Here is a 22,437-nt window from a genome sequence, read left to right on the forward strand (position 1 = left end):
TTTGCCCCCTAACTCTCAAATCATGTCCTCTTGTTTGAATCTCCCCAACTCTCAATGGAAAAAGCCTATCCACGTCATCTCGATCTATCCACCTCATTATTTTAAATACCTCTATCAAGTCCCACCTCAACCTTCTACGCTCCAAAGAATAAACACCTAACTTGTTCAGCCTTTCCCTGTAACTTAGGTGCTGAAACCCAGGTAACATTCTAGTAAATCTTCTCTGTACTCTATTTTGTTGATTGTTGTTACATTGTTACATTGATATATTTGTTATATTTTGTTACATTGGCAACTAAACTAATTTTGCATGCCTCTAAAAAAGAACTTCATCTAATCATATCACATATCACATTCCATAATGATTTATGTCTGCATGTTTTAAGACCTCCTAGACCACATGAATCAAAAGTTTATGATTTATTTACCTTCCTAATTAATATGCATGGTCATTATGAGGACTGTGAACAGACAACTCCATTTTAAGTAAAAAGATATGTTTACATGAGGTAAATTTGTAAACTTCACTTCTGACCCAAAGGTAGCCAAGATGGTATTGGGATATCGTCACCACCCCACATCCATCCCTCAGCTCCCCATCCTCCAACAGCAATGTCAATATAAAATGCAGGGCACTCCCAGGTTAGTAACTACATTATAACTAATCACACACTGTTTTTGTTCAACTCAGAGGTACATATATACACATTACCTGGATTAGTTTTACTACAAATCAACTGAGATGTATTTTTAATTACATCAACCATGTTGTCAAATCTTTGATTATTGAAATGTCTTTTATCAACATCTAGTATTCCCACCAGCACTTCTTCTTTGCCACTGGATGGACTCACGGTGATGACAGTCGCTTCACTCTGTCCAATGTCTGCCTCTAATGATCGTTGCAAAGAATCTATGTCTTTCCTGTTAGTCATCACTGTGATGAACTGTGAGTCTTCCTTTAGGCTTCGGCTTCCATTTGCTAAAAGCTCTTTTGCCAGCTTAAGATCAGGTGTAATATCGACAGCTTCTGCTGCTAAGTTCATTTTGTTTATGGCTTCGCTGATCTCTGTTTTGCTCATAGATTGGCTCAGCTGGAATTGGATATTAGGTGCATCACTGTACAGAATGGCACCAAACTGCACATTGCTGGAGGAAACAACTGAATTGTTCACCATATTTAACATGAAAATTTTCATCTGCTTGAACTCATCTGGCTCTGTGTTAATGGATCCATCAATTACAAAAACAATGTCTGCTTCATCTGTTCTCAGACAGGCTGCAGGAGAGAAGGAAAAAGACATTTACCTCATGTGGAATACCCATATTCTGAAACTGTTAGGATGCCAGAAAACTTGCAATAGGAACTTAGTGTCAGGTCACTTGAGAAAGGGACTGTACAAATAAAAGGTGTCCCTTGGTTTGACCCACATGGTTGGAACTATGGGCAATATTATAAGCACTCAGCATTCAATAGCATCAGACAGCTGAGGGTGATAGAAATCCAAGCGTAAAGGATCTTCCCCAACTCACAGAGTTATCCACTATAGAATTACTCCAAATACATTTCCAACAGTGTCTATTTAAGTCCCTGACAATTAACAACTCCGTTACATCAGGGGTTCCCAACATGCGTTCCATGGACCACTTGCTTTATTGATATTGGTTCAGGGCATAAAAAAGTTTGGGAGCACCTGCTTTACATCTATTTTATGATCAAATCATGCCAAAGGTTTTGAGTTTTGGCCACAAATTAACAAGCTAGTTAATCTTCCTCTAATTAAAGAAGGATTATTTTAAAATTTATCTTTTGTTTGTCATTCCATAAGAATAATTCAATGTTCTTACTGTCAACGTGACCGCAGATTTCCCAGTATATTTTTTGGTCCAGATCTTCAAGTTGAGTGAAGTCTTCAACATAATGAACTTTATCTTGAGATCCTCCAATTTCCAGAAGCTGACTTACGTTGGCTTTCGATACACCCACGGCAAACACTATGATTCCTTCATTCCTGATGGATGTTGCTGGGCCCAGGACCTCATCCTGTGCCTCTCCATCAGTGATCACTATGAGATATTGTGGGATTCCAGGCCGACCACCTTTAGACTGGGCAAAGTACTCCTCTGTAAAGCTCAGGGCAGAGCCAGTCATAGTCCCTCCTCCTATTTGCCGCACTGCAGTAATTGCCTTGTGTATATCATCTTGAGATGAATATCTACCAAGATTAAACTCTAGATGGGAGTCTTCAGCATATTGTATTAGACCCATGTGCACATTCTCTGGACCAATAGTGGTCCTGTTCACAAAGCTATGCATAAACTCTTTCATTTTCTGAAAATCAGTGGCACTTATGCTTCCTGATCCATCGATTAGGAAAATGATGTCACTCTTCCCCATCTTGCTGCAGGCTGTGAGAGAAAAGCCATTGTTATTCTGTGAATCTTGTTCTTTGTTCATGTTCTCCCATCCTAGCAAATGCACTGTACAATCATAATGCAATTATTGCAAATCACTTCAAACTATCTCTATGCATATGACTAGACCAGATCCAGCCGTATGACGAGGAAACTTCTAGCAGGACAGAAATTGAGAATCATAGTCTTTTTTCTTCTATTAACAGTTTGCAAAACCTGAGCTTGAAGTGAATGATTTTGCAATGTGCAATGTGCAATGTGCAATGTGCAATCCAGCCGTATGACGAGGAAACTTCTAGCGGGACAGAAATTGAGAATCATAGTCTTTTTTCTTCTATTAACAGTTTGCAAAACCTGAGCTTGAAGTGAATGATTTTGCAATGTGCAATGTGCAATCCTTAAAACAGTGCCAGGGGTGATTGCTTTCCACCCTTATTCTATGGGTTTGGAGGTGGCTGATGAGGTGAAAATGGGAACCGCAGACCAAAGGTTCTTGATTAGGCAAATAGGTGAATCGTTTGATATACTTCGCTCTACCTATCCACTTAATATAATTGCTCAACACCAAATATTTTCTCGGATCCCAACAACCTTATTGTTACTCTGACTTTTATGTTCTTTAGTAATGTACTGTATAAATGGAAAAACAGAAGAAGATTATCAGCTATTTAGTAAAAGTAATGATCCAGATCGATGCAGAAAGAGGAATGTCAGGGCCAGAACTCAGTACTCAGTTTTATCCTTGGTAAGGATCAATAGTCAATTATAAATCCTCCTCTTTCTTTACAAATACCATTATTCATTGGGCCCTCTTATGCAATTTTACAGCCATAACTTGTTCTATTTCTCATAGTAAACATAACAGAGTCACCAGGGAACAATAAAGCTAAGAGAAGAATTCTCAGTCACCACTTAGAAGTGTTTTCGAATCCAATGCTTACCTTCCTGTGAACAGATTGCCCGCACGATGTTATTCTTTATATCATCCAATGCATCAAAGTTAGTGACATAGTAAACTCTTTCTTCAGTTCCTCCTGCAACCTGTTTAAGTTCTTCATTATTTGTATTCCCTACTCCTACTGCATAGCAGATTATTCCCTGCTGTTTCAGATCTCTTGTGGGTTCTTCTACTTTATCATCTGCCTCTCCATCGGTGAGAGTGATCAGGACTTGGTGCACTTCATGTTTACGGCTTTCCTTTGCTTCGCTGAAGAGACCTTTCATGTAACTTAATGCACGGCCTGTCCAAGTTGTTTTCCTAATTTGAGAAATTCTTTTAACTGCTTCCTCCAAACTAGTTTTATTGGTATATTCAGTGACCGTAAATTCAGTTTGTGGATCCTCTGAATACTGGACAACCCCAATGCGAACCTGATTTGCACCAATAGTAAAATCTTTAATAACCTTGATCAGGAATTTTTTTACTTCCATGAAGCTCTCTGCTGAAATGCTGGACGACCCATCAACCAGAAAGTAAATATCAGCTTCTTCAGTTTTAGTACAGGCTGAAAAAGAAGAATTGCTTTAGGTACTGAAGAACAATGAGGACACACACCAAAGTTGGGATGCTTACAGAGACAATGGCATTGAACATCCGATATTGAGTATCAGTTGGTAAATATATTAGCTCTGCAATGAATAGCAGTTGGCCACTCAAGCATTATATTTAAATGCACAACTATGTACTTTACCCAGGTATTTTCATCTTTTTTCTTCAGATTTGTCAGTTTACATTTTGAAGGCAACCATTGAATTTCAATCCACCTTGCTAGACCATTTCTTTCCAAATATTAACTAGGTGTTGCATAATTATTTTTCTGATGTGGGGTACAAATAAATATTAAAAACCTAGCACTGACTGACACAAGTAAGAGCAATTACAAACTAACATACCTCACTGCATACTGAACAAAATCAGAGGAACAATGTACACTTTTAGCTGGCAGTTTGAGAGATAATAACAGTGAGTTCCTCTTCATTGGTCAAGTGCTGGTACATCTGACCTTTTCATCTGTCGGTCGAGAACACTGTGTCCAGGGTTGAAAGGCAAGATCTTATTGGTGATTCCTCCCTTCTCTTGGATCCAACATAAAGTAGTATTAGCAGAGTGGATCAGGCTATGAAGAATTCATTACCCTTTAATCCAAGTTTCTATCTATTTATTTATGAGATGCAGATAAAACTGGCAAGCTCAGCATTTAGCATTCATCTCAAATTGTCCTTATAACTCAGTAGCTAACCAGGCTAATTCAATGGCAATTAATTTTCAATCGTATTAGTAGGTCAGAGGTCACATATTGGCAGGGATAATAGTGAAACTATAATATTTATCTCCCTCTCTCCCTCTCTCCCTCCCTCCCTCCTATTCGGGACATTAATTGAATTGTCAGTTACTTACAATCACTACCAGACTGGCAGTTAAAGGACTATTCCATATAAATCTAGGCTGACAACATGCAATATTCAGGGAGGATTACTCTGCTTGTTTTGTGTTGTTTTTCTGATGAAATATTACATGAAGTCTCCCTCGCCTCCATTAGATGGATAAGAAGGTCTCATGGTACTACTTGGGAATTTTTTTTCTGATGTTCCAATCAATGTCATCTTAAAAATATAGGTTACCCAGGCATTATCATAGTGGTGCTTGTGACAGTACTCTTTGCATAATTTAGCTGCTATGTTTCCTGCCTAGCAACTCTTCTAATGTACTACATTTGCTATAAAAATTTTGACAGGCAGTACAAGAATGATCTTTCTATATGTGGAGAGATTAATATTGAATTTATATAGGAGATACTCTTTTTAAACTGAGACATAAAGGGTTAAATCAAACTCCAATAACTAGGACCATTGTAAGCTGGAGAATTTAAAATATTTGAACATTTTGATAAAACTAAACAATAATAATTAGACAGAAGGAATTAAAAGATATATTGAACAATTAAAAACTGAACTCTACCCTTGAATAAGTTTTATGTTAGATCGAAAGTGCAATCATTAACAATAATTATCAGACTGGTTATGGCACAAAATTCATAGAAAATGTACAACATCTTCTTCAAACCTTCTTTAATGATGTTCTCTTCAACAGCTGTCCCTGAGGTTTGAGTGATGACCGCCATGCAAATCCTATTCTGCAAGATGTCTGTGGCAGGTGACAGCATGAGGAAATCCTCTAATCTTAAAACATATTGTTTTGATGGATACGAAGCAATTTTCTCCAGCTCGTTTTCGGTGACATTCCCAATGCCCAAGGCAAAAATATTAACACCATTACGACGCAGTGAGATTGCACTGTCCTCATCCTCAGTCTGGAATTCACCACCAGTGATCAAAAACAAAATTTGGGGGATCCCTTTCTTGACACGACTGCCAGCCTGTGCCATAAAATAATTTTCCCTTACAAAATGAAGGGCAGCGCTGGTCTTTCTTCCTCTTCCCCCTCTATAGGGCATTGATCTTACATGATCCAAGATGTCACTCTTGTTCTGATAGGTTGTTAGTTTAAACTCTTCTTTTGGTAAGACACTGTACTGAGCCAAACCAACATGGACATGGTCAGCTGTCACATCCAGTGTATTGATTAGGCCTTGTAGAAAACCACGGATTAACTGAAAGTTGGCTACTCCAATGTCATCAGATGTGTCTACCAAGAAGACGACATCAGCAATTGAAGCAGTCGTGCATGCTGTGAGGAAACAAAACATTGTTCAGGTCAAGAATGATTAAACATGTGCAGAAGTAAATTAACAGCAATTTGTCACTGACATTGCTTTGGTGGTGACTTCATTAAAGTGAAGGGGAGTTCCCTGTGGCTCTCTGAGCAATATTTATCTCTCAAGCAAATTTGTTATTGCAATTTATCTGCTCATTATCTCATATCTTTTTGTGAGAAATTTGCTATGAATAAATTGGCTTGTGGCCTTTGATCCTAGACCTCCCCACTGTAGAAAACATCCTCTCCACTTTATCCAGACCTTTCAATATTTGATAGGCTGTAATGAGATCCCTCCTCATTTTTCTAAACTTCAACAAGTGCAGAACCAGGCCTACCAAATACTCCTCGTATGTTAATCCTTTCATACCCGAGATAATTCTAGTGAACCCCCTCTGGACCCTTTCCAATGCCAGCACATCTTTTCTCGGATAAGGGACTCAAAACTGCTAACAATGTTCCAAGTGCAGTCTGACCTATGCCTTATAAAGCCAAAGAATTACATCAAAGAATTCCAACAGATTGGTCAGCTAAGATTTCCCCTGTAGAAAACCATGCTGACTTTGGCCTATTTTAGCATGTGCCTCCAAGTACCTCAAAATTTCATCCTTAATAATAGATGTCTTTCCAATTCCTGAAGTCAAGCTAACTAGTCTATAATTTCCTTGTTTTCTGCCTTTTCCTTTCTTAAAAAGTGGAGTGACATGCATAATTTCCAGTCCTCACAAAACATTGCAGAACCTGGTGATTCTTGGAAGTTCATTACTAATGCCTCCACATTCTCTTCAGCTGTACTCCCAAAACTCTGGCTGTAATCTGTCTGGGTCTACAAAAGATGTCCTGCTTTCCTACAGAATTCCCATCAGAGGAAAAGAGATACCTGTGCCCATTATCCTCATGGAAATAACAATCGGACAGGGCTCATTTTTATTATTCATGCCCTGTTGAGACTCTGACTCACTGTAATGTCTCCTGGTGAAATTCACTCTTTGCGGGTCTGAGAATTTATATACTTTGTCTTTCTCCTTTAGTCATATTTTTTTTTTAAGTTTTTTAAAATTGTGAATTCTGTCAGTCAAAAATAAGAACAGGCTGCATATGTGGGAAGAAAAACAAGGTTAGCATTTTGGGTCAAAGACAGCTTTGCAAAGTTTAGAAGCTGTGTTCTGCTAACTTGTAACCTCTCTCTGATTCTATGATACTCAACAGAGCAGTTGACCTCTGTTAGAAAGTGCAGAAGCTACAAACCTGACAAGCTGACTAGCAGCTTGTGGCAATCATGAATTATCCTATACCAACACCCTCAAAGAACTAACCATCTTGACCTGGATAACTTGATAGGGAAGGAGAAAATACTAAAACAAGGATGGCTGATGTACTGTATCATTCTTCTTTTCAAGTGAACACTGGATATTGTCGAATAACGCAAGAAGGGTTGACAAAGTGGAGCTATTTTTTATTTGAGGCACTGAACAGGCAGCCAGCTGCATGTTAGCTCAATGATGTAATATCCAGAAATATTCTTCCTAAAAATGATAGACATCTAAAGTGCACTTTCTACTCAAAGCTGTTGATACTGACAATGGGAACACATTGATTGACAGCTTTATGTTAAGTCATGATTTCAGATGTGTAAAGGTTAACGTGGTTCATTTCACGATATAACTGACTGGAAGACCAGGCTCAATTGGTAGAATGAACTCTGTTTAACATTGAACATGCTACCCGAAGGAGCCTGGACTTCTCATCGTGCATCTTGGAACCCATCCAATGAGGCAAATGTTGCTGCAATTCACAGATGCACACTGGTGCTCTTTACCAATCTATCAGGAACTCAGCCTGTACATCTTAAAGTAGGACTTTACAAAACTTATTCAGAACAATCCATAAATGGCAACCTTTAACTTCCTAAATCTATAACTATAGGAATAGGAATAAAGCAAGAAGTTTTAAGCCCCAGGAAAAAGTACATACATTTCAACAAGAGGCCAAATATTGAGGTAAATTTAAGGTGAATATGCAGAAGCTATCTGATTATCTTTACAACAAGAAAAGGAAGCAACAGAGCACCATTTTCATTTCCCATTAATACCAGACAGTTAGAGTGAAGACACCCTTATAATCAGCTCTTGACAAAGTAATGTTTAAAAATATTTGGGCCAGGACTCGATAAACACACCCGGGGAGACCTGAAGACCAAAGGACCATTAGGAGCAGAACAGGGCCATTCAGCTCATTGAGTCTACTGCACTATTCTATCATGGCTGATCCCAGATCCCTCTCAATGCCATGCACCTGCCTTCTCACCATATCCTTTTGATGCCCTGACCAATCAGGAAATGATCAACTTCTGTCTTAAGTATACACACAGACATGGCCTCCACCACAGTCTGTGGCAGAGCATTCCACTGATTCACTAAGCTCCAGCTCAAAAATATTCCACCCTACCTCTGTTCTAAAAGGTCACCCTCAATTTTGGGGCTGTGCTCTCTAGTTCTGGATACCCCCACCATAGGAAACATTCTCTCCACATCCACCCTATCTAGTCCTTTCAATGTTCGGTAAGCTCCAATGAGATCCCCCTGCATTCTTCTAAATCCTAATGAGTACAGGCGCAAAGCTGCCAAACACTCCTCATGTGCTAACCCCTTCATTCCTAGAATCATCTTTATGCACGTCCTCTGGACTCTCTCCAACGCCAACACAGCTTTTCTGAGATATGGGGCACAAAACTGTTGGCAACACAAGTGCGGCCTGACCAGTGCCTTATAAAGGCTCCGCATTATCTCCTAGCTTTTATATTCTATTCCCCTGGAAATAATGCCACATTACATTTGCCATCTTTGCCACAGATTCAACCTGTATATAGGGTGGATATAGAGTGCTAAATGAGAAGCTGCTACGTGCTTGTTCTTGCAGAAACGTGACACCAGCACAACATCCCATGCACCATCAGTCTTCAAGCCATGATACTTAGGGGCTTGGGCACAGTAACGTAGTGGTTAGCACAATGTTTTACAGTATCCAGGCTGAAATACCACCACAGACTGTAAGGAGTCTCTATATTCTCCCCTTGACAGAGTACGTTTCCTCCAGGTGATCTGGTTTACTCCCACAGTGCAAAGATGCACAGGTTGGGGCTAGGGTTAAATTGGGGGCTGCTGGCCAACGTCACTCAGAGGGCCGGAAGAGGCTGTTCCATGCCGCATCTCAATAAATAAATAAATAACAGCGACTGCATGTATTTATGTTATTGTAAATATATGCATTACATGTGTGTCTGACTGTACATACCTTGTTTTGTATCTGACCACGGAGGAACACTGTTTTGTTCAGCTACTGTACCTATAAAAGGTATTCATTGCCTCGCCCCCCCCCATGGATGTTTTCATGTTTTATTGTTTTACAACATTGAATCGCATCGGTACATGGAGTTTAGAAAAATAGAGGGCTATAGATTACCCTATGTAACTTCTAAAGTAGGGACATGTTCGGCATAGCTTTGTGGGCCGAAGGGCTTGTATTGTGCTGTAGGCTTTCTATGTTCTGTTTCACAGTGAATTTAATTTGGCTTTTTTGACACTGAGCATGTGGATTATGAGTAAACAGACCCTTCAAGTCCAACCACAAATTCTCAGTTGGATTGAGGTCTGGACTCTGAATGGGTCATTCCAGGACATTAATTTGTTCTTTTGAAGCCATTCTTGTGTAACTTTGTCTTTATGCCTGTGGTTATAGTCTTGCTGGAAAACAAATCTTCTCCCAAGTCGCAGTTCTCTTGCAGACTGCAAGCAGTTTTCCGCCAGGATTTCCCTGTATTTTGCTGTATTCAGTTTACCCTCTATCTTCACAAGCCTTCCAGGACCTGTTGCAGTGAAGCATCCCCAGAGCATGATGTGGCCAATACCATGCTTCATTGTAGGGTTAGTGTTTTTGATGAAGTGTGGTGTTTGGCTTACACCAAACATAGTGTTCAGTCTGGTGGCCAGAAGGCTCAATTTTGGGTTCATCATACCACAGAATCTTCTTCCAGCTGACATCAGAGTCTCCCACATTCCTACTGGCAAACTCTAGCCAAGATTTCATGAGAATTCTTTTTCAACAGTGACTTTCTCTTTGCCACTTTCCCACAGAGCTGTGACTGGTGAAGCATCTGGGCAACTGTTGTTGTATGCACAGTCTCTCTAACATCAGCCAGTGAAGCTTGTAACTTCTCCAAAGTTGTCATAGGTCTCTTGATGGTCTCTCTCATGAGTCCCCTTCTTGCACAGTCACTCAGTTTTTGACGATGGCCTGCTCTGAGCAGATTTACAGCTGTGCCATATTCTTTCCATTTCTTCATGATTGATTTAAACTAGACTCCAATGGGTATTCAGTGACTTGGAAATCTCCTGACTTGTGCTTTCCAATAACTTTTTCGTGGAGTTGCTTGGAATGTTCTTTCATCTTCATGCTGTAGTTTTTGCCAGGATACTGAATCACCAGCAGATGGACCTTCCAGATACAGGTGTATTTTCACTGCAGTCATTTGGAACATCTTGAATGCACACAGGTTTCAAAAACTGGATCTCCATTTAACTAATTAAGTGACTTCTAAAACCAATTTGCTGAACCAGTGATGATTTGGTGTGTCATATTAAAGGGGGGGGGGTGGTGAATACTTATGCAGTCAATTATTTTGTGCTTTATATTTGTAATTAATTTAGATCATCTTGTAGACATCCATTTTCAATTTGACATGAAATAATCTTTTTCTGTTAATCAGTGTCAAAAAAGCCAAATTAAATCCATTGTGATTCAATGTTGTAAAACAACAGAACATGAAAACATTCAAAAGGGGTAAATACTTTTTATAGGCTCTATATATTCATGTTTGTTCAATAACAATTAAATTTGAACTTGACCTGATGAATGCCAAAAGAAACCAACCATACCTGCTGATCTTTCATATATTTTGTATTGATATTCCTGTTTTATTATCAGCTTGATTGAATTGTATATTTTGCTTGGTAACTGAGCAAATACTCCAAAATCATCACTCTGGAAAATAAATTCAGGAGGGGCTATTTTCTCCAGCTCAGTCTGGTTAGCATTCTTCACACCAACGGCAATAGCCTTCACCCCTTGTTTTCTTATCTCCCTGGCAACTGCAGTGACATCATCCAGTGAAGGTGCCGAAGTAAATATTATAGCAATCTGAGGAACTCCTTGAGCTCGTCGACTTCCAGCAGACACTCTGAAGAAACCCTTGTTCAGAACATCAATGGCATTGCCCATTGCTGTCCCACGTCCTCTCTGAAATACAAAATTACTGGGATTCTTTATGTAACGTGTCATTTGAGCATTTGTTTGGAAGGCACTCAGTAAGAATTCTGTATAGAAACTAGTACTGTACTGAGCAAGACCAACTTGGAACTTGTCTGCCCCAATCTCAAGTTGAGAAACAACTTTCAAAATGACTTTTTGGATCCGTTGAAATCCTGCAGACCCCATCTTCAGAGAACTATCAACTAGAAAAACGACATCAGCATAATCCACAGCATAGGCTGTAAAGGAAATAAAATGATAGATTAGTTCAAAGAGCAAATCTAGAGAACTGTGAAATCCCAACCATCAAAATAGTTCCCCTGGTAATACATCATGGCAAAAATGCGAACTTCATTGCTGTATGTAGGAAGGACCAGAGTAAGGAAAGGCCATAGAAAGCAGAGTGGAGAATAGAGGTGAAAAAAAAACTGTTGGAATAATAGAAGTGATTAAATGGAGGGATAGTGGATGTGATCAAATGGGTGGATAAAAAATATGATTGAATGGAGGGAGTAGTGATATGATTAAATAGAGGGAAAGTGCATGTGATCAAATGGAATGAAGATGGATACGATTGAATAGAGGGATGGTGGATGAGATTGAAAGGAGCGATGGTAGATGTGATCGAGTGGAAGGATGGTGGATGAGATTGATGGACAGATGGTGGATGAAACTGAAAGGAAGAATGGTGGATGAGATTAAAAGGACGGATGGTGGATGAGATCGATGGAGGGATGGTGGATGAGATCGAAAGGAGGGATGATGGATGAGATCGAAAGGAGGGATGGTGGATGAGATCAAAGGAGGGATGGAGGTTGAGGTTGAAAGGAGGGATGGTGGATGAGATCAAAGGAGGGATGGAGGATGAGATTGATTGAGGGATGGTGGATGAGATTGAAAGGAGGGATGGTGGATGTGACTGAAAGGAGGGATGGTGGATGAGATTGAAAGGAGAGATGGTGGATGAGATTGAAAGGAGAGATGGTGGTTGAGATTGAAAGGAGGATGGTGGATGAGATTGAAAGGAGGGATGTTGGATGAGATTGATGGAGGGATGGTGGATGAGATTGATTGAGGGATGGTGGATGAGATTGATTGAGGGATGGTGGATGAGATTGAAAGGAGAGATGGTGGATGAGATTGAAAGGAGAGATGGTGGTTGAGATTGAAAGGAGGATGGTGGATGAGATTGAAAGGAGGGATGTTGGATGAGATTGATGGAGGGATGGTGGATGAGATTGAAAGGAGGGATGGTGGATGAGATTGAAAGGAGGGATGGTGGATGAGATCAAAGGAGGGATGAAGGATGAAATTGAAAGGAGGGATGGAGAATGAGATCAAAGGAGGGATGGAGGGTGAAATTGAAAGGAGGGATGGTGGATGTGATTGAAAGGAGGTATGGTGGATGAGATTGAAAGGAGAGATGGTGGATGAGATTGAAAGGAGAGATGGTGGATGAGATTGATGGAGGGGTGTTGGATGAGATTGATGGAGGGATGGTGGATGAGATTGAAAGGAGGGATGTTGGATGAGATTGATGGAGGGATGGTGGATGAGATTGAAAGGAGGGATGTTGGATGAGATTGATGGAGGGAAGGTGGATGAGATTGAAAGGAGGTATGGTGGATGAGATTGAAAGGAGAGATGGTGGATGAGATTGAAAGGAGGGATGTTAGATGAGATTGATGGAGGGATGGTGGATGAGATTGATTGAGGGATGGTGGATGAGATTGATTGAGGGATGGTGGATGAGATTGAAAGGAGAGATGGTGGATGAGATTGAAAGGAGGGATGGTGGATGAGATTGAAAGGAGGGATGGTGGATGAGATCAAAGGAGGGATGGTAGATAAGATTGAAAGGAGGGATGGTGGATGAGATTGAAAGGAGGGATGTTGGATGAGATTGATGGAGGGATGGTGGATGAGATCGATGGAGAGAGGGTGGATGAGATTGAAAGGAGAGATGGTGGATGAGATTGAAAGGAGGGATGGTGGATGAGATTGAAAGGAAGGGTGGATGAGATCGATGGAGGGATGGTGGATGAGATTGAAAGGAGGGATGGTGAATGAGATTGATTGAGGGATGGTGGATGAGATTGAAAGGAAGGGTGGATGTGATCAATGGAGGTATGGTGGATGAGATTGAAAGGAAGGGTGGATGAGATCGATGGAGGGATGGTGGATGAGATTGAAAGGAAGGATGGTGAATGAGATTGATTGAGGGATGGTGGATGAGATTGAAAGGAAGGGTGGATGTGATCAATGGAGGTATGGTGGATGAGATTGAAAGGAAGGGTGGATGTGATTGATGGAGGGATGGTGGATGAGATTGAAAGGAGGGATGGTGGATGAGATTGAAAGGAGGGATGGTGTTTGAGATCGATGGAGGGATGGTGGATGAGATTGAAAGGAAGGGTGGATGTGATCGAAAGGAGGGATGGAGAATGAGATTGAAAGGAGAGATGGTGGATGAGACTGAAAGGAGGGATGGTGGATGAGATTGAAAGGAAGGGTGGATGTGATCAATGGAGGGATGGTGGATGAGATTGAAAGGAGGGATGGTGGATAAGACTGAAAGGAGGGTTGGTGGATGAGACTGAAAGGAGGGATGGTGAATGTGATTGAATGGAAGAATAGTGGAACTGATTGAACCAGTGGAAGTGAAGGTACGCAGGGAGAAGAGAATAAATTGATTAGTGGAGGTAATTGACTACTGAAGGAGACTGGATAATAGAATTGTGGAGATGATAGGAAGATGGAAGTGAATAGCTAAGGAAGACAGCATACTAAAATCCCAAAGAATATATTTGAATATTTCAACCATGTGGATAAACATGAAACTGTTCATTTGAGGAGTGTTGCATTACATGAGCAGTGTTTTTGAAATGTTTATCAATGTAAGAGATAGGAAAAGGTTTGCAAAAGGTGCTGGAATGAAAGAGAACTAAAGACTTTAGGATGGGCCTCATCAATTACAAGAAGTAGCTTTGATGACCATAGGACTATGAGGAAAGCATCAGTGAACACTCGACCAATGAAAATTCCATCACTAGAAAATTGATTGAGATGGAGCCAAGGGTAGGATAGATTGGTCAAATAAAGAAGATGAGCATTGAGGATATAGAAGGAAACAAGTACTGAAGGATACAGGTCAAGCTATCAAAACTAAAGACATGAAAGTATAAAATTCATTGGTAATGATGAATGTGGGTGAAGCTGGACTCAGTGTGCTCAGCTTAGAAAACACCACAATAAGAAGATAAGAGGAGGAAAGTCTAAGTGATCAGTGCTGAGAAATGGATCATAGAGATAGTTATGGGATAGATAGATAGAATGGGATAATAGCCGGCCCAGATGTGCTCAGACAAAGGAATTATTTTTTGTTTTGTGTAATTTCATGACTATATTTCAATTGAACCAACCTTAGATATAGTCTACAACTACCCTGCACACCAACTCCAAAAATCTGTTTGAAATTTCTGACTCAAACAATTTGTCAAAACTTGCAATATTGTAGGCATATTTATTAAATGGTCTACTGGATAAAAGTCTAAATGCCTTTTCTGATTGGACATTAACGCCAATGACAAAAATTGTGATATTTCTGCTTCTCAGCTGCCTTGGCTGCCTCGGTAATAGATCCTCTACTGGTGATCAGAATGGCAATTTGTTTCACACCTTCTTCGATTCTACTCCCTGCTGACCTAACAAAATGTTCTCTGTCCAGGAATTCCAGAACTTTTGTCACATTTGTCCCACCCTTCTTTTGTGACAAATTTTGTATATTGTCCAATACGTTCTCTTTTGACAAATACGTATTGAGAAGAAACTCAGGCTTTGGATCTGTGCTGTACTGAGCCAACCCAATCCTCACTTTGTTACTTGCAATATCCAGTCCACGAACAAATTTACACAGAAATATCTTCATGTTTACAAAGTTCTCATCCTTTATGCTTGAAGAACCATCTATCACAAGGACAATGTCAGCAACTGTGGCATCCCTGCAAGCTGAGCACATGAAAATAATATTCTTTGTTAAAGTAGCTTTTGCAAAATGAAAGCAGACAACAGAACCACCAACATCCCTTAATGCCTCACACTCCCCTATATGACTCTAAATGCCTTAGAGTCATAAGGCGTTGTATGGTTAATATTTAAGCTATTAAAAATATAGTCTTTGTATTTTAAAAAAATGTGATCCATTTTTGCTATGCCCAATCTCATATATTAATCAGCTTCCATTTCCTACAATCAGTTTCTAAGCTGGCCCTTACAGCATTTTAAACATAGTGACACTTTTATTATTAAAGGTTTTTGAGTGTCAATGCTGAATTCAGCAATTTCTGACAGCCATTTTTCCTGTTTGATCATCAAAGATTCTCTCTCCCCCCCATTCCCCCTCCCTCTCTCCCTCTCGCTCTTTCTCTCTCATTCTCTCTCTCCCCACCCCCCCCCCCACCACCCCATACTCCCATCTCTCTTTCAGTCTTTCAGCTGCAGTCTCTCTTTAGTCTTTCAGCATAAGCACATGATTGTTCTCTAGTTGGATGCAATTGTGTTATGGTGGATATAGGATTTAGTTAATCCCACATAAAGGGCATAAAATTGGTATCATGAGATCCAAAACTGTGACTTGTAGCCTTGTATCTGAAAGACTCTAAACATTATCAAACCTAACATTGGGATAAAAGATTACTGAGGCATCAAATGTATTGAGTAAGTAAGCAGCACAATATCTATTTTTAGTTCTTCTTGTTTCAAAATCAAAGCATCTTATCCTGCCCAACTGAAGAACCATAAGAAATTATTTTGGAACAGGGAACTCCATCATACATAGGGTAATTACCCATACCTTCATTCTCAGGATTTCTTCAAATGGTCAGACCACCCAGGAAAAAGCTGTTGGCAGCCATTTTATTAACATTCATACTAAGAGCCAATTTTTGGGTTTGATGTTGAATTCTTGTAGTTACATGTCCTGTTATTGAAGTTGGAGTGTGAATGCTTGGCCATCGGGTGGTCAGACATTTAGTTGGGGAACTAGTCCATGCTGATCAAGATTCCCAGCTGAGTTGGTCCTGTGTGCCTAATCAAGATTCCCATCTAAATTATCTATTCAGATGGTAAAATGTTCATTACCTCGCTGATCACATCATGTCATGCTTTACACTATGATTATGAGAGTGGATTTGCCAAGATGGTAATAAAACACTAACCGTTGCTGAACAATTCTCACCTATTCTGTCCACCTGCTTTGGAATGATCATTCAATAATAGACAATAGACAGTAGGTTCAGGAGTCTGCCATTCGGCCCTTCTAGCCAGCACCGCCATTCACTGTGATCATGGCTGATCATACACAATTAGTACCCCCGTTCCTGCCCTCTCCCCATATCCCTTGACCCCGCTATCTATTAGAACTCTATCTAACTCTCTCTTGAAAGCATCCAGAGACTTGGCCTCCACTGCCTTCTGGGGCAGAACATTCCACATATCCACCACTCTCTGGGTGAAAAAGTTTTTCCACATCTCTGTTCTAAATGGCCTACCTCTTATTCTTAAACTGTGGCCTCTAGTTCTGGACTCACCCATCAGCAGGAACATGCTTCCTGCCTCCAGTGTGTCCAATCCCTTAATAATCTTATATGTTTCAATCAGATCCCCTCTCATCCTTCTAAATTCCAGTGTATACAAGCCCAGTCGCTCCAATCTTTCAACATATAACAGTCCCGCCATTCCAGGAATTAACCTTGTGAACCTACGCTGCACTCCCTCAATAGCAAGAATGTCCTTCCTCAAATTTGGAGACCAAAACTGCACACAATACTCCAGGTGGGGTCTCACCAGGGCCCTGTACAGCTGCAGAAGGACCTCTACTCCTATACTCAATTCCTTTTGTTATAAAGGCCAGCATGCCATTAGCTTTCTTCACTGCCTGCTGTGCCCACATACTTGCTTTCATTGACTGATGTACAAGAACACCTAGATCTCATTATACTTCCCCTTTTCCTAACTTGCCTCCATTTAGATAGTAATTTGCCTTCCTGTTCTTGCCACCAAAGTGGATAACCTCACATTTATCCACATTAAATTGCATCTGCCATACATTTTCCCACTCACCTAGCCTGTCCAAGTCACCCTGCATTCTCATAACATCCTCCTGACATTTCACACTGCCACCCAGCTTTGTGTCATCGGCAAATTTGCTAATGTTACTTTTAATCCCTTCATCTAAATCATTAATGTATATTGTAAACAGCTGCGGTCCCAGCACTGAACCTTGCGGTACCCCACTGGTCACAGCCTGCCATTCAGAAAGGGACCCGTTAATCGCTACTCTTTGTTTCCTGTCAGCCAGCCAATTTTCAATCCATGTCAGTACTCTGCCCCCAATACCATGTGCCCTAATTTTGCCCACTAATCTCTTATGTGGGACTTTATCAAAAGCTTTCTGTAAGTCCAGGTACACTACATCCACTGGCTCTCCCATGTCCATTTTCATAGTTACATCCTCAAAAAACTCCAGAAGATTAGTCAAACATGATTTTCCCTTTGTAAATCTATGTTGACTCAGACTGATCCTTCTACTGCTATCCAAATGTGTCGTAATTTCCTCTTTTAAAATTGACTCCAGCATCTTTCCCACTAGTGACGTCAGGCTAACTGGTCTATAATTCCCTGTTTTTTCTCTCCCTCCTTTCTTGAAAAGTGGGACAACATTAGCCACCCTCCAATCTGCAGGAACTGATCCTGAATCTATAGAACATTGGAAAATGATTACCAATGCATCCACGATTTCTAGAGCTACCTCCTTAAGTATCCTGGGATGCAGACCATCATCTGAACAATACTCTTGAATACTCTTGACAATACGTCCACACTAGACTGGATAATTTTGAAAATGCCAGTTTCACATAAAATCAATGGGTGTCCACACTATGTGTTTTTAAAATTATCTCTATCCACATTGAAACGGAGATTTCGGCAAATCTCCTCTTCCTGCACATGTGCAGGACACATCTACCGAAAACAAGCGGCTTGTTTGGTGTTGAATCTTGCTGTAAAAGTGCGTATTTGTGTAGTTACAAACTCAAAAACTTAAAACGACGGACAGCTGTTGGCTTTCATGCAGGAGAACTTAAAAGTTTAAAAAAACATATACTGGAGCGTATGGCGGCAACCGACAGGGAGTTCACGGACAGATTGACCCGGCTGACAACGAACATTGAAAAACTGACTAACTCTGTTGCATTAATAAAGCACCTTGTTAAATGTATAAAACATGTCTGCATCAGTGTTATCTTGTATTTCCATACAATGTAACATTAGGCTTTTACACATCTATTGTCAGAGAAGTACTTGCATAAATAGGTAAACCACCTTCATACGAGCAAGGACAGAAAACAGAGCAAAGTGAGTATATTTATTTATTCAGTAAGTTATGGGTCAAAGTATTTGGTGAGTACATTTCTAACTCTTCTGGCATCAGTTTCATTGCTGTCTGTTCTGAAATTGTTAATTTGCGATCAAGAAAACAATGAAATAGTGCGCTGCCATCTGACAGCGTTTTCAGAAGTCTCCAGTTACCCCGTCCACACTGCTCCGGCCAATCCGGCATTTTCAAAAATAAACACTTTGGAGAGAGTTTCTGAAAAGCTCCGGTTTCGAGGGACGAAAACGCCATTTTAGTGTGGACGAAGGGTAAAAACAAAAAGAAAAAGCTTTTGTTACTTATTTATCCAGTGTAGTGTGGACATAGCCTGAGATTATTGGAGAAGAGTGCAGGCCTGTAGCAAATTCTTTAAGTACTGCCACAGGAACCACAGGAACCACAGGTGCCAACGTTTTTGCAAGCAGGATGGCTAACACTCAGAAGTGATCTGCATCTTCCAAGAGGCATTATTATAGGGCTGATACCAGAGCAAGTTAATAGAGAATAGCAGAATGGAAATCCATTATTTGCAGTTTCCGCCTTGTCTCTGTTAGCCATTAAACAGAACAGGGCTACATGCTGAGTCACATTCTTGTAACATCAGAACCAACGGAATGCGCTTAAAGAAATAGTCAAGAGTCAGAACTTCCTCAGTTTTCCAGGCGTTAGCCTTCACCTGTGGGCTATCGGCCTTGCATAGTTCTGTACAGATTTACCTGAATAGTTAAAACTCTGAAAAAGTTAAACTACTTCTTTGTTCACAATATGGAAATTACTCGTCATGCCAATATTTGTTCTTTATCTGTAATTGCTCTTGAACTGAGGAAGATCTGACACTTTGACGGTATTGCAATATCAAGCACATTGCATCTGTTCAAAAAATCCAAAACACCAAACTAAAAAAAAAGCTTAGAATCTTGCATTCCCAACCTTAATGTCTTCCTAAATACTATACCTAGGGATGCCAGTGGGACGTTGGATATTTCATGAGATTCCTCTTGCACCCTCATACACAAAAACCAGATGATAGCCTGTGAGATTTCCCTCAGATCGTCAAAGTCAGCTACATTGTACACATAGTTTACAGCTGGTTCACTGGCAATCTGCTTAAGTTCCCTCTCATCGGCATCTTGAATACCAATGGCATACACAATGATCCCCTGATCCTTCAGAGCCTTTGCTGGCAAACTAATGCTATCTTCAGACTTCCCATCAGTGATAATGATAGCCACCTGTGGCACATCCATTGAAGCCTTACTTCCTGCCCACTCCACAAAATGCTTTTTCAGCATGAACCTCAAGCCCAGCCCAGTTCTTGAACCACCTCCCTTCAATTGTAGTTGCTGTATCTTCCACAGGATATCATTCTTATCATAAAAAGAATTCAGGAAAAACTCTGTACGAGGGTTTCCACTGAACTGAATGAGGCCAATCTGCAGTTTGTCCTCTCCAACATCAAATCCATTCACCAAAGTAGAGAGAAAATCTTGGACTTTTTCAAAGTTGTGGGATCCTATACTCCAGGATCCATCAACTAGGAAAACAATGTCAGCAATAGAGGACATTGTGCAAGCTATTAAGACAGAAAAAAAAACAGGTTAATAAGATAATGACAAATTCATCGATCTTCAACCTTTCACCGATGTATCTAAGATTTCCACCAATTTCAAAAGGTTAACTAACACACTGGTGTCCAAGAACCAGAATCAAAATCAAGTTTAATATCACTTGCAGATGTCATGAAATGTGTTGTTTTGCATTAGCAGTACATTGCAATACATAATAATAAAAACTATAAATTGCAATAACAAGTATTAGTAGACTAAAGAAAATTAAGTAAGCAGTGCAAAATGGAGGAAAAAATACTGAGGTAAATGTCCATGGATTCATTGTCCATTCAAAAATCCATGGCGAAGGGGAAGAAGCCGTTCCTCAAACGTTGAGTTGAGTGACTGAAATGAAGAGCAAGGTGAGATGCCTCAACCATTGTCTCCCTGTAGAGAAGTGCTTTGCGAGGTTAGGTATGGCTAGAACTAACTCTTATCTGAGCAGGGGCCTGTATCTGTTGCACTTCAACAGCTCCACAGCAGACACAGTCTCACTGGCTCTCTACTCTACATTGGAGCACCCAGACAACTACAGAACATATGTCATACTTCTATTTATCAATTAACGTTTGGCATTCAACACCACCATTCCCTCATTAGAGATCACCAAGTCTCAATGCCTGGGGTTCTGCACTTCCCACTGTAACTGGATCCTCAATTTCCTCATTGGGAGACCACAGTCAGTGCTATCAGCAACACATCTCCTCCTTGCTGACAATCATTGCAGGTACACCTCAAGGAAACATGCTTCGTCCACTGCTCTACTTTCTCTAGGCTCAGGACTGTGTGGCTAAGCACAGTTCAAAGCATTAGCTATAAATTCACAATTGTCATCACTATTGTTCATAAAATCTCAGATAGCAACAAGGAGGCATTCAGGAGTGGGATAGATTGGCAGTTTGAATGTCGCAAAAACAAGCTCATTGGCAAGACAAAGGAATTGATTGTCGTGGGGAAATCAGGGGAACAGACACCAGTCCTCACTGAAAGCTCAACAGTGGAAAGGGAGAGCAGCTTCAAGTTCCAGGGCAAGAACATCTTAGAGGATCGATCTTGGACTCCACACGTTAACTCAATCACAGATAAATCTCTATTGCATTAGGAGATTTGGTTTGTCTCCAAAAACTCTTACGTATGTTGGAGAGACTTTTGACTGGGTGCCTCACAGCCTGGTATAGAGACTCCAGTGCACAGCATTGCAAGAGGCTGCAAACAGTTGTTGGCTCACCCAGTTCTATCATGGGCATGCCCTCCCCACCACCAAAGATGTAATGATTCTGAAACAGCTTGGACCATAAGGCCATAAGACACAGGAGGAGAATTAGACCATGTGGCTCATCGAGTCTGCTCTGCCATTTGATCATGACTGATCCCTTTTCCTCTCAATCCCATTCTCCTGCCTTCTCCCTGTAACCTTTCACACCATAACTTATCAACAATCTATCAACCTACGCCTTAAATACACTCTATGACTTGACTTCCACAACCACCTGTGGCAAAAAAATCCACTGATTCACCACTCCCTTGTGAAAGAAATTCCTCTTTATTTCTATTCTAAATGGAGGTCCCTCTAATCTGAGGTTGTGCCCTCTGGTCCTAGACACCCCACTCTATGAAACATCCTCTCTACATCCACTTTATCTATGCCTTTCAACATTGGATGAGGATCTTCCCCCTCCCCCATTCTTCTAAATTTCCAGCGATTACAGTCCTAGAGCCATCAAAAACTTCTCATATGATAAACCTTTCATTCCTAGAATCATTTTTGTGAACCTCCTTTGAACGTTTTCCCATGTCAGTACATCCTTTTATAGATAAGGGACCCAAAACTGCTCACAATACTCCAATCACAAACAAGAGAAAATCTGCAGATGCCAGAATTCCAAGTAACACACACAAAATGCTGGAGGAACTCAGCAGCCCATGCAGCATCTATGGAAAAGAGTACAGTCAATATTTCA

General features: G+C 40.5%; 1 protein-coding gene across 1 annotated transcript in view; it reads right to left on the reverse strand.

Annotated features, from left to right (window-relative positions):
- Positions 1-22,437, reverse strand: part of LOC140713933 (collagen alpha-6(VI) chain-like) — a 115,626-nt gene that overhangs the window by 88,779 nt on the left and 4,410 nt on the right. The window contains exons 2-8 of the mRNA XM_073024630.1: positions 19,825-20,442; positions 15,116-15,445; positions 11,065-11,676; positions 5,480-6,103; positions 3,357-3,920; positions 1,849-2,409; positions 713-1,279 (exon numbers count right to left, since the gene is read on the reverse strand). Of these exons, the coding sequence (XP_072880731.1) occupies positions 713-1,279; positions 1,849-2,409; positions 3,357-3,920; positions 5,480-6,103; positions 11,065-11,676; positions 15,116-15,445; positions 19,825-20,442 (3,876 nt within the window). The remainder of the gene's footprint in view (positions 1-712; positions 1,280-1,848; positions 2,410-3,356; positions 3,921-5,479; positions 6,104-11,064; positions 11,677-15,115; positions 15,446-19,824; positions 20,443-22,437) is intronic.

The sequence above is a fragment of the Hemitrygon akajei genome, chromosome 20, assembly GCF_048418815.1.
Source record: "Hemitrygon akajei chromosome 20, sHemAka1.3, whole genome shotgun sequence".
Classification (NCBI taxonomy): domain Eukaryota; kingdom Metazoa; phylum Chordata; class Chondrichthyes; order Myliobatiformes; family Dasyatidae; genus Hemitrygon; species Hemitrygon akajei.